We start from the raw sequence: 14,063 nt of genomic DNA on the forward strand, positions 1-14,063 counted from the left end.
AGGATTTTGCGGTACAGTTGACAGAAAGCATTGTTGCATATTTAAAGTTCCTAAATCTCAGTTCTGGAAACATCTTAACAGCTCATTGTGAAAGAATCTGTCTGCAGGCCATGGTGTTCCTGCCTTTTCTCCCCCTCTCTTACTGTTTGTTTATCCCAGTGCTGGCTTTTTTTTTGAAAGGCCTCCATCTATATTGAATAAAGGAAAGCATTACAGAGGATTAGAGGGTAATAGAAATGTTATTTGTGATCATTCATTAGATGTGATCCATGTTTTATGTGCGTAACAGAATATTAATGAACTGTATTACATTTTGAATCATCGCTGCATAGTATCCAGTCACTGCATTGAGTCTGTTTACCTAGTTCAGCTCTGTTTACTTGGCTTTTTTTTTTAAACTGATTAACTCATCTGTCTGCTTCCAGATTTTATTTTGCTGTAGCTAGGTGAAAATGTCCACATTTAATCTGTGGCGCAGAAGTTAAGCATGTTCTGTGGTCCAGAAATTGTCATTACATTTTTATTTCAAATCTCTTGTTCAAAGATAAGTAATAGGTGAGTGTATGTTTCCTTACGTTCATGTTCTGTTTGAAATGATATATTTAAATGAACATCAATCTGAAAGAAAATAATTTGAGTATTTTCTTGTTTTGTGCCCTTTTAAAAAGGTATTTTGTAAAATTATATTTGGGGAAAATCTTAATTCTAGTTTTCTTATTCAGAAACAGTTCTGAGAACTGCAGGTATTGCAAAATTAAACCTGCACTCACATACTAGTATTGATTATTCTTTGGGAATCCCACAAATGCGTCATACTAGGGAATTTGTTACCTTGAATAATTAATAATGGTTCTGCTGCTGAAGCAATTTTTAACATTTTAAAATTTGATTTCCAATTAAAATTATATTTAATATATGCTGATGATTCTCTTACTCTTAAAAAGTTGGCAGACCATTCCAAGCTTCTGAATTTGTCATTAAATAGGTAGAATATAGCATCACCTCTTCCTATTCCCCCCAAAATCTATCTCCTTATGTCACTGTACTCTCACTATTATCCTGGAAATATAGCCATAGTACCTACATGTTCCTCAGTCTTTCTGACCTTATGTAAATATGAAGCTAGCATTTCTGTGTGTGTGTGTGTGTGTGTGTGTGTGTGTGTGTGTGTCTGTCTCTCTCTGTCTCTGTCTCTCCATAGATGTATACACTCTAGTCTTTAACATTTGATTTTTTAAAAAAGATGTTATATCATTCCTTTTGGAATTAGCGGCCATATTAAATTATCATTTGTCATTTTTCTTTAATTCATGTAACATTTTGTTGACTTTAATGTGGGAGACCTCCACAGTAAACTTTTTAATCCCATTTTGTAAATTGTAAGACTGAGGAACAACTGCAAATTTGGTGACTTGGCCAGAGCTAAAAAAAAAAAAATGGACATTGGGGCCATATATATAATGAAGGCATTCTTGACTTTTAGTTGTAAGATCAGAATATATCCACAAACAACCCCCCCACCCCCAAGCCTACTATCATGATTAACGTCATTCACATTAACTAGGTTACTGTTATCATTTAAGGTTATTGAGAGGGAAAAATAGGCATCTCACTTAAATGTCATGGCAGTCTTAATATGTAGTTTGATTTGAGGGTTTTGTTTACCTTGAATTGTGAAATTGGTCTTAAATGTTCTTAGCTAATTTCACATTCATTCAATAACCTAGTTCTTCTGTGTTGGAATAAAATACCTCATCATTTTTGCAGGGAAATGTTTGAACTACAATTTCAATTTTTATTTTACTCAAAAAGTAGTTTAATGTATCCCATTCCCAGTTAATTTGTAAGCCTAGGCCAGGGCCCCAGTTTTCATAATTAGTATTTTTTTTTTAGTGACACTTGGATATGTACTTAAGAGATAATGTTTTTTTTTTAAGACAGTTCCTTGGGCACTGCAATCCTAGGGTTTATTTTATCCTGACTCATTTTATACTATGTACATAATACAATCCAGAACATCCATATTGACCTACTAAATAACATTGAGCCAATTTAGTTCCCTATTATAGCACAAGTCCTACTGGATTTAAGATTGAAAGCCTTCTAGGTATACTTTGGGAGAACTGATACTTATTTAGTATATTCACCAGGACTTCTAAAGCTATTCAGTCTTTAGCAAACTTCTGTCCTCTTGACCATATGGACCTGGCCTTGCAATTCTTTTTGGGGGGGTTGGGGGGGTGGAAGGGGGAGAACTAAATTTCCTAGAGTTTTAAAGATTTCAGATGGTACCATCCATAGGCACAGTGAAAATGTATCTTTCATGACAGAGAAGGCATCAGCACTAGTATACAACTATTTCAGGGCAAGAAGGGGTGAAGAAAACTCTATTTGAAATGATGGTTGTGTTTAATGAACATTTTGGAAAGCTTTCCAGTGAGCTGCTAAGTTTGGGGTTTGGGTTTTTTTTAATATAGCGTATTAAAGATCAGTCACTTTTTTTCACTATGTCAGTGGTCTGAGATGTGCTAGTTTTTAAGTATTCAGAGTATTGATATCAAACCAAACCATAGTTTTCTATGCTATAAATGTCAGTAAATTAGATGAATATAAAAAACTTTAAATTTCAGATTTTAAAGTTCTCTTTTAAGCCAAATATAGCCAGCTCTCCATTATTCAAGGTAATAGGGGACAGGGTGAGAATAAGTTTATGTAAATCCACAGATAATTCTCAAAAAATCATTTTAGCCACAGTTGACAAGATTGAGTGAGGGAAGGCCAAAAATAATTGAAGTTAGCTAGCTTTTGATATAGTTAAACTTGAGTCTATGGTCCTTCCTATTCTTGGAATGAAAGAAATTTGTAATAGAAACTTAGGGGTTTGACCTCAGTTTATCGAGTAAGGTGTAACTAAAACCTAGTGTTAGAAACTCTCTCCTTCATAGCACATTTCCTATTGTTAAATATAGCTTGGAGAGGTAGCATTCTAGTGTATGAGCAAGAGATTTGATTAGTCCTTGTGAATCAATCAAGATTTGACTGTAGTGTCAAATTCCACCTCCAACAAAACTTTGGCCAGAATCTTTACAAGTAATAAACTTGACTGAGCTAAGTTCTCCCGCTTTTCTCAAAAGTTAGATGAAAGAGATAGGGAAGGGGAAAAAAAAACTACACACATCTAAGTCATTCACAAATTTATGATCACATTGCTGAGTAATGGAGAGTTGGTTAATTACTCTTTGGAAAGTTAGGAAGTAGGAACAAGATGCAATAGGTAACCAAGCAAGAGGCATTTGCAAAATAAAAGAATTTAAAATAGATTTTAATGAATATAAAATATTTTGTACAGATATAAATGTAAAGGTCCTTTAAAAATTAATCCTCATGTTTAAAATTATATTACCTTGCGAAAAAGAGGCACTTTTCACAAAAGAAACTCAAAACATTATATACCAGACTTTATTTCTTTCCACTTTTTAAAAACTCTAGTATCTGACTTCTGACTTTTTATTGCTTAATTTTTGTTTTCTTTTAATTATGTCCTTGATTTTCTAGTAATTCCCACTCTAAGGATAGAGCAAGCCCTTGTTAGAAATGGCACTAGATTTTCTAGCAATCTCAAATTTTAAAAATCTAAGTTGTGTTGTAATATATAAAAGATTATTTGCTGTACTTTTAAAATTTAAATATTACCTTGGAGTTTTGTTTATTCTAAATTTGGGAGCAAAAAAAATGCCTGCTGAATGGTTGAGTAACTAAAACCAAAGAGTTCTTTTGAGTTTTTGGCTTAGAGTGACCAACATCCTTTAAATGACTCATGCTACTTTTTGCAAAATTATTTTTTTTTGCCACTGGGAATGACATTATTTTAACTTGCAGTCTCACTCCAAGAAGCCTGAGTCCAACCCCAACCAGTCCCTGCAGTCCATGCAGTCCTCTGTTCGCTTTTCATTTTTGGAGGTAAGCAAGTGAACAACTGCTTTTGGTTGGCTTGTTTTTTGGTGTTTTTTTTCCCCTATTCCCCCAATGCCCCTCTTTTGGAAGCAACTCTAGGGAAAAAAATCAGAAAGTCACTCATTCATCACCTTCATTCTCATCCCTTGCAACTTCATCCTCTAAGTGTTGAACGTTTTATTCAATATCATATCTTCATCTCAAAAAAAAAAAGTCAGGGTAGGATGTTGATTGAGTACAGTTCAATTCCTGAAGTCTGTGGATTCCAAAGTCTAATGTGCCTTCCATCCTTCAGCTCTCTGGGTCTAACTTAGTTCAGTTGTCTTAATCCATTTTTTTCTATGTGAAATGTCACAGAATTTTCCCACGTTAGAGGGTGCCATATACAGGATCTCATTAAAAATAAACAATCACTTCCTTACAATGAAACAACTGTGATTTTTTTTAGTACTTCTAAGGGTTGATGTCATGATAACCACTATCACAAAAACAATATCTTTCCATATGGAGAAACTTCATTAAGATTAAATTTACTCACAATTTGTCATGATTTGTCTATGGTTAGATATAACCGTTATCCTTGTTTGTCTTCATAAAGAGGATTAACCTTATCAGTAGGAAAGTTTTTTTCAAGGACTTGGTAGAATGTACAGTTTGAAGCACTGTAGGAATACCTTGTTGTAATATACAGTAAGTTTGCTAATTATAAACTATTCTTATCTATTGAACCTCTAAGGACCTCTGGGTCCTTAAAATAGGTTACTAGGTCACATTTAAAATACATAGCTCAGTGATTTTTACTAATATAAAAACTAACATACTTAGAATGTGGGCTTATATGTAGTTGTAATGAATGCATCTTTTTAAAAAGACTATTATTTAGACTTTTCACTCTTCTACAGTACCCTCTGCCTGCTTAGATTATGGTCCAAATATGGGCCATACCAGAAAAATCCTCTTATTTCATGAAAAAGGTAACTGAGGGCCTAAGAGGCAAAATGAATTGCTCATGGTTGCCTAGCTAATAAGTAGTAGAACTGAGATTTGAATCCAGACTGTCTAACTTCAAGTCCAGCATTCTTTCATGGCAATGTTTCAAAAGTAGGAAAGAATACATGGCCATAATGCATTGCATTTGTGATCTGATCTACCATGGTACATTGTAACCCATCACATTGGTATAAACTGAAAAACAATCATTTTTCACCTCTCTGTGACATGGGGGACAGAGTACTTGGATCCCAGAATTTCTGTAAGCTTTTCAAAGTTGAACAAGAGATTCAAACAGACCTATTACTTTCACTTGTCTTTAAATGATTTCCCATTCTTAGAAGAGTATCTGACTCCCTCAGTCAATCAGTAAGTATCTACTTAGGGCTTCTAGGTAGCACAGTGGATAAAAGCACTGGCCCTGGATTCAGGAGGACCTGAGTTCAAATTTTAATTCAGACACTTTAAACTTAATAGCTGTGTGACCCTGGACAAGTCACTCTAACCCTCATTGCCCTGGAAAAACAAAAACAAAAACGAAAAAACAAAACCAAGTATCAATTTAGAACATATATTAAGGACTCACCATGTGCTTGGCAATGTCCTCAGTCAACAAACGAGCCAAAAAAGCTTTTGCCCTCAAGTATCTTCCAAACTAGTAGTATAAGACAATACATAAAAGGTATTTGGAAAGGGAAGGTTTGCAATAGCATGTTGTGGAAATGAGCTAGAAGTGAGCAGGATCTTGCTTTGGGGAAAGATAAGGCAGGAGTTCACTTTTCAGAGCTGGAGAACCTAGAGACAGAGTCCAGATTTGTTATGGGAGAGCAGAATGATCAAGAAAGATTCGGTAATTAATTGATTACCTGATTAATTAAGAATGATGACTAAGGGAGAGGCAGACTAGTGAATAACTAGTTTGAAAATGCTTTTCTTAAGCATATCAGGCATTGTACTGAGGACTGGGAATACAGTGAAAGGCAAAAACCATTCCTTGAAGGACCTTGCATTCTAACAGAATGAGGTGGGAAATGTAAAAACTAAGTATGTCTAAATTGTGCTGAGTAAAGGGGTTGTAATATTCCAGAGAAAGCCTCTGGTAGCTGTTGGAGGGAATGAAGAACTAGCCTCCTTTACATAGATAGTGGCTTTGAAGCTGAGTCTTGAGAGAAGACAGGGATTCTAAGAGGAAGCGGTGAAGGATAGTATTCCATGAATAGGTCACATTCAGCACCAAGTTACAAACATGGGAGATGGAGTTGGTATGCAAGGAATAGCAAGTTAGCCATTGGGGATGGATATTTGAGGGGGGAGTAAACTGTAAGAGGCAACTCATGGAATGTTGTACACAAAGACAGAAATATTGTTTGATGAAGATCTGTGAATGACTTAACTATTCTCAGCAATACAACGATCCAAGACAATGCTAACGGACTAATGATGAAACATACTATCTACCTCCAAAGAGAGAACTGATATTTATTGAACACAGACTGACACATGCAATTTTCACTTTGACTTTTCTTTTATTCAAGTTTTCTTGTACAAAATTATTAATATGGTAATATTTTACATAATTATACCTGTATAACCCATATCTGACTGCTTACCACTTCAGGGGAGAAGTGGGGGGAAAGCAGGAGGAATAATATTTGGATCTTAAAACTACAAATAAAATTGTTTATTATCTTTTTAAAAGAGGCAACTCATGCTAATTACAGGCAAAACACCCAAGAGGAAGGGGAACACCCTCCTAAGTGCAAAGCTAAACAAATAAAGTGACAACTGCATCATCATACATCATACTTGTGTGATGGGTCTCAGGAGCTTGGTGGCCCATCATTCTCATCATACAGTTTTGGGTACAATTGGAAAAAACGATGCAGGATTATTTAGGAAAGCTATTGAAACTCCATGTATTTAGCACATACAGAAGTGACTGCTCATCTAAGTCTCAACTCAGGTTAGTTTTGCCAGTCAAAAAAAAGTTTGGTATTTGGAGCTCCCATCAGGGCATCGGGTCCAGACCTCTTCCTACTTTTCTGTTGCACTGAGTTCCATGGAGCCCTGGGAACAAGGTACAAGAGTCTTTGGAGAGTAGAACTCCCATGGAATTTCCTCCTATCACTCTTGGAACTACTTTCTAGTTGCCAAAAGTGGGGTAATCTGCATGGTTGGAGGGATCTGGTAGAAGGGGGATCTCAGTCAGAAGGGAGAGTAGCTAGACATTTCAGTGAGATTCCTATCCTTACATTTATTTGCACCAATATGGTAATCCAAATCACTAAGGCTTTATTGTATTTTTTTCTGTCTAGCATGAAGGTCTTCCCAGGCTATGTAGTCAGAAAAGGAAAATGTTTATCTAAGTAAGGATATGTATTTCTTAGCTTTAAGAACATCAGGAATTTAAATCCTCACTGGTTGAAAAGCAGGCCTCACAATTAATACTATTAAATTATTTGTTTGCAATAGGAAATTCTATGTTATTTCATATTTGCAAATGAATGAAAATTTATGATTCATGGTTCACTTGCTCAACGATATTATCATATATATTTTATATTTCAATGAGTGTGATGCAAAGGTTGTCCACTTATGGATTTAAAAAAAACAAAACAACAAAATAAAAAACACCTCACTGCACTAGAGTTTGATAGTCCTTGTTGCTAGGGTGAGGGATGGAGGTAATAAGCATATACCACATACATTGCAGTTTGTTATTGCATGTTTGCTATTCATAGAATATCTGTAAGTGTATTATTTTTTAATGTAAGTTATCTTGTTTTTCATTCATTGGATTGCAGTGGGTAGGTTCCTAAATTTTTTTCTTGCTGTGTGTGTTCCTATTGGGAATATTGCAGGAGGGTCTATGGAAGGATGGTAGTCCTGCACAGTAGCAGTATTTATGCCCTTTTGCGGTGCTGACAGGCACAGTTTCTAAATATGGCAATGGATGATCCATTTCCTTTCATAGTAAAGCTTTGCAGGCAGGCTGCATTGAGACATGAGTCAGCACGTCTCCAGTGGAACTGAATGGGCCTCTGCTGGCCTGTCTTTTTCAGAGTTCCCCCAAAATATGATATCATGATGGTTTGCAGGAAGTACAGTGGCTAACTGCATTTTAAAATTCTTTACTGTCAGGTCACCGAGATATAAGAAATCACCCAAGCTGTTAAACAGGCTTAAGAATCTACAATGTTTCTGAGGATAGGCCTGAAAGATTAAGACTGAGAATAAAAGCAGCAAAGGGAAGCAATCAATGTTATTTTTCTCGAATATAAGGAGCTTATTCTAAGGTTCCATAGTCTAAAACACAAACTAGGACAATAAGGGCCAGATCTTAGAACTGTACAATCAGAAAACCTATGTATTAATTATTGCAACCTATATCTGAGCAGAATCATCTCTCTAATGTCCTTGACTACTAAACCTCCCCTGGAAGATGTCCGCTGAGGGAACTCACTACCTACTAATCCGGTTAAATTGAATTTTTCACTGGATGTGATTTTTAGGAATTTTTTTCCCCTTACATACAGCAAACTAGATTCTAACATGAAGAATGAATGAGCCAAAACCTTGGTCAGGATACCCAGGAACTGCAGTATGGAATCCATATTTGAGACCACACATGTCCAAAGACTCTTGTGAATCTCCAGCACATTAGGAATTTCCCAAACACAACTGCCCATGGGATTACTGGTATCCTCATGCTATCACCATGAGTATTGGTAACACAGGTGTTTGCCTGTAACAGTCTACTTGCTCTTCATATCTTATCTGTGATTGCATAATAAAGCCCTATGGGTAGGAGCTACATCCTGTACTGTCTTGTCTCTCCTGTATAGGCAGGCATTCAGTAAATGATTACTGGTTGATTGAATCAATCGACATTTATTAGCATCAGTATGTATTATCTGTGCTCTACTAAATAAACTTCTGAAGACAAAAAGGAGTGGAAGGCAAAAGACAATCTGGTTCATCTTAAATTCTCTTTCCTCATTTCTGAATAGATATCAGCTAGTCAAGACTGGCTCCAAGTCTTTTCTCACCATTTCTATTTTTCATGATTTTATCCACCCTCTTTTTCCTCATCTCCCTTTCTTCTTTGCTTTCAAAACCTGAAAGATATTAAAACTGTGGCCAGAGCTAGTGGTAGAGTCTACACTTCCTTCCCTGCTTATTATCCTTTATTCCAGCTTACTCCATTTCCTGCAATAGAGTAGGAGTGATGTTCAGTATTGTTTTGGGGAGAATATTTGAAAAGAGTCTATCCTGGGTGTGGCCTTCAGGTAGAAAAGAATAGGAGGTTCAGGTATTTAATTAAAAAACACCTTTATGTTAGCCATTTTGGAAGGTAATACATTTTGACAACTGAAACAGGGGAAAAGGGAGAAATATTCAGAAATAAACATGGTAAAACTTATTTATTTAGAATTTTCCCCACCTTACATGTAAAAACAAATCATAATATCGATTTTTAAAACTTTGTGTTCCAGGGTCAGCTAGGTGGCTCAGTGGATAGAGCACTGGCTCTAGAGTCAGGAGGACCTGAGTTCAAATCTGGCCTCAGACACTTGACACTTACTTAGCTGTGTGACCCTGGGCAAGTCACTTAACCCTCATTGCCCCACAAAAAAAAAAAAACACAAAAAAACTTTGTGTTCCAAATTCTCGTCCTTCCTCCCTATCACCCCTTTAAGAATGAAAGCAGTTCAGTATAAGACATATATGTGCAGTCGTGCAAAACATAGCAGACAGAAAAAACTTTAGAAAAAGGAACAATAGCAACAACTACAAAATATACTTCCATCTGTATTCAGATACCATCAGTTCTTTCTTTGTAGATGAATTGCCTTTTCCATAAAACCTTCAGAGTTGCCTTGGATCATTGCATTGCTGAAAATAACTAAGCCATTTGAAGCAGATCATCTTACAATATTGCTGTTATTTTGTGCATAGCACATTTCGCTTTGCATCAGCTCATGTAAGTCTTTCTAGGTATTTCTGATAGCATCCTGCTCATCTTTTTTTTTATAGTGAACTACATTTATATAGTATTTTAAAGGGAAATTTCCTTACAAAACACCCATGAGGTTGATCATTGCAACAACAATAGCTAACATTCATATAGTACCTTATACCTGACAAAGAATTTTTTTCCATGGTAAAACTTGATGGAGAAATTGCAAGGTAGTGGGCCTCTTAAAATGTTTATGTAGGAGAGGAAGAAAGAGTCACCCCCTTCAAATCACAAAACCCTAACTCCACAGTGGACCCAAACCAAACATGTTCGGTAGCTGCCTGAATAAGAGGAGAGCATGTAAGGAAGTACCATTGTGTGACTTGGAACAGTCAGGATGTTTTCTAATGCCCCAGGGCCTGAACAGTGAGAACAGTGACTTTTTTTTTTTTTACACTTTGTGTCCTGACCCATTTATAACCCCTAATTTCCCTTGAATGCCCTTTACACTCTGCTCGATGCTGGCAGTGAAAATCAGTGTGAAATTTGGAGACTTCAAGGGCCCCCAACTGGAGCTAAGCAGTAGAATGATAACTATTGCAATGGCAGAAGTACTGCAAGGGCATCCTTAGATCTGAGTACCAGGAACCTCAGTGCTTATTAATGATAATTATTATCCTAAAGGACAATTATACAGAAAATACAGGTTTTTCAGAAGGGGAGAAAGAGACACTTTATTTTAAAAATGATTTTTCAGTGGACAAGCATATTTGTTTTCTCTACTTGCCTCCTCATTTATAAAGAAAAAAGAAAGATTTGAAACAAAGAGATGTATAAAACAAAATCACGTATTGGCCATGTGCAAAAAAGTATGTCTCATTCTGCTTCTCGAGTCCCTGATTTACTGGTCTTCTGGAATTATGATTGGTTTTATCAAAGTTCTCAAGTCACACAACACTTTAGATGTTGGAAAGTTTCTCCATTAGACTATAAGCTCCTTGAGGACAGGAACTCTTTTTACTTTCTCTTTGTAGCCTCAGTGCACATTGCCTGGGACATAGTAAGCTCTGCATAAATGCTTGTTGATTGATGAAATAGACTGAGAGATTAAGTGACTTGTCCATGATCACACAACTAATGAGTATAGGTGAGACAACGTGATTCCAGGCCTCTCCTGACTTCAGGTCTCTGGTTCTTTCCACAACATCATAGTATATGATCAGTTTCAAGGTGTCCAAGGCTCTAGGAATGGTGAGTTAAGCCTCCTCCCCCAATGGTTCTGGGACAAATGTGAAGTCAAAATCTGACTGAAACTTGGAGACATAGAAAGTGTTTGAAGGAGAACAGATGATATCACTTAAAAGTTAAAAATTAAAGATTTACAATTTAAAACTTTTAAAGAACTGAAAGAAAACTCAGTTTAGTATTGAGAAGCATGGAGGTTTGTTAAGTGTCTTAAAATACAGTTTGTTACATAAGAAAGAGATGGGACTTGACTTCGTCACCTCCATGGACAGAGCAAAAAGAGATCTCCTTGAACCACAAAAGGAAGGATTTGAGGTGGGACAGGGACTATGTCATAAAGAATGTAAAAAAGAGATTTTAGAGATCAGCAGTTTTAGTAGTTAGAGGTTTTAGAGGACGCCCAATGGAAAGAATGCTATCTCTGGAGTCAGAGGACTGAGTTCAAATGTCACCTGTGTGGCTTCCCTGGGCCTCAATTTTCTCATCTGTAAAATGAGAGAGTTAGACAGGGTTAGCTTTACTTAAATCTATGATTCTTTAATCTAGTTTGACCCCTTCATTTTACATTTGCCTTACTCCATTATGAGCAAAATGCCTTAAAAGCAGCCAACAAATGTTTTTGAGCCCATAAACTCCATGAAGATGAAGACCTCCCTGTCTTGTCTAAATTTTGTAAATCCTCCTATACCTAACATGGGGCTCTGTACACAGTAGGGACTTAATGAACATTGTTAAATAAATGAATAAATAAATATTCTTGTCATCGATGATTGTTAAATATAAAATTATATTACCTCAGACTTAAATGACATTGTAGCTCAGAATTCTTTCTCATGGCCCCCTTTAGCATTCTAGTGAAGCCTTTGAACCCCTTCTCAGAATCATATTTTAAATACATAAAATATATAGGATTCCAAAGGAAACCAATTATTTACAAATACTGTTATAAATTTTAGAAAAAAGTTCACACACTCCAGATTAAGAAGCCTTACACTAGAACTCTCTTAGTAGCGTCCCTCTCGTTTTATAGATGAAGGAACTAAGATCTAGACCATTTATGAGACTCAAGGCATCACAGATTGCTAGTCGCAAAGAAGAGTCTAAGAGCTTAGGCTTCACCCACACAAGGGAGGCTGTGCTGGGAGTTGTGTACAAGGAGTTAATGCCAATCTTCTGATCCTACACAGTCCCTCCCACACCCCCTTCTTTATCAGGACACTGTCAATCTAGTTTCCTCTTGAAGAGAGCATTGGTCATTTACCTTGGGAATTTACTCATTACACTTAATTTGTATCAGGAACAGTTCTAGATCTAGCTATGTGACCCTGGGCAAGTCACTTAACCCTCATTGCACAGCGCAAAAAAAAAAAAAAGAAGAAGAAAGAAAGAAAGAAGGAAAGGAACAGTTCTAGGTATAAGTATATGAAGACAAAAATGAAACAGTCCCTGCCTTCAAGTAGCTTATGTCCTATCTGCCACCCAGCAATAATAGAAAAACAGGGGGGAAAGTGAGACCCTCATTAATGGTTCCTTTCTTTGACACGCAACCCTTAACCCTGCTTGTCTCATAGGGAATGCTATGGAGTATACATACTTTCCTGGAGATGGTTATACAGTAGGATTCACACTGTGACTCAGAAAGTTTAAGTGACTTGGGAATTGATAAGTGACATTGTTCTATCTTTCCATGATGGACACAAAGGATTGAGAATCTATTGTTAGAGTTTGAAAAGACTTTGGAGTCCAACATCTCATTTTGCAAATGAGGAAACAGGATCAGATGGGTTGCTCAATGTAGGACAGATAGTAAATATCACAGCTAGGATTTGAACCCAAATCATTTCACTTCAAATCAGTTTTCTTTCCACGATACCATGCTGTTGCTTCGGGTGAGGTAACCTTTCAAGGTTCCCTCAAATATGTCGCTCTGTAATCTGGCATAGCATATAGCCAGCCCTGGAATTAAAAAGCCCTGAATTCAAGTTCCATCCCTAATACTGTGTGAACCCAGGCAAAGTCATCTTCATCTCTCAGTGTCCCAGACAATTTTCTTCTATAATCTTATATTACAGAACAGTTTATCCTCTAAAGGAGTTTTATCACTGGAATTTTCCTAGGTCAATGAACTTACACGTCTGAATTTTTTTAATCCTAAAATGCTTTGCATTAATCTGCTGCTAAGACCTTTATGTAATTAAATGTTTGTTTTACATTAAATTACTAGATAAAAGATTGAGAGGCAAAGAAAGTTTTATGTCACTGCCAACAGAAGATAAATGAAAAATGCATTGTAAAGAGGTAGTTTCATAAGTCTTGGGTTTGAATGCCAAATCTACCACTTTACTTTTACATTATTACTTACTGCCCTTTATTGCTTTACTACTACAAGGTCACTGTGACCTTGAGGAATATCATCTATGCACTGTAGGCCTCAATGTCCTCATATGTAAAGGGGAGCACTTGGACTCATTGGCCTCTAAGATCCCTTCCATGTTTTCTGTGATTTGAGAGGAATGAAAATCCCAAGAGACAAGAGATTCTGGGTAATCAATAATCAATTTATTAATTAGGCAAACTGATAATCAATAAATTGATGGTCAGTGATTTCTCTAAGCAGCCAGAGACAAAACCATAATGATCCCTGAATGCTTAAATACCTTTGGAAAAGGCAGGCCCCTGACAGGTGAAAATCAACCCTGGTTGGTGAACTATTAATGAGGAGGTGGACTTTCAAATGAGGAAGTAGGCTGAAAGTCTTCTGCTCCTCCTGCTGAGAATGTGGCTTGATCAGGAGACTCAGCCGCCTCCAGCAATCTGGACAACAGACTCCAGCTCTACCCAAACCACTCTGGTTGGTTTTCTTCTTCATGAGCTGGGTTACCTAAACTTCAGTGATGGGGTACAAGGGCATAGA

The 14,063-nt window shown here is 36.5% G+C and overlaps 1 protein-coding gene across 3 annotated transcripts in view; it reads left to right on the forward strand.

Annotated features, from left to right (window-relative positions):
* Positions 1-14,063, forward strand: part of MAST4 (microtubule associated serine/threonine kinase family member 4) — an 808,011-nt gene that overhangs the window by 529,546 nt on the left and 264,402 nt on the right. Inside the window, exon 2 of one of the 3 annotated variants that reach the window (XM_043988953.1) lies at positions 3,880-3,960. The exons of the other annotated variants lie outside the window; for them this stretch is intronic. Coding sequence (XP_043844888.1) covers positions 3,880-3,960 — 81 coding nt within the window. The remainder of the gene's footprint in view (positions 1-3,879; positions 3,961-14,063) is intronic. 3 annotated transcript variants of the gene reach the window in all.

Source organism: Dromiciops gliroides, chromosome 1, assembly GCF_019393635.1.
Source record: "Dromiciops gliroides isolate mDroGli1 chromosome 1, mDroGli1.pri, whole genome shotgun sequence".
NCBI lineage: Eukaryota > Metazoa > Chordata > Mammalia > Microbiotheria > Microbiotheriidae > Dromiciops > Dromiciops gliroides.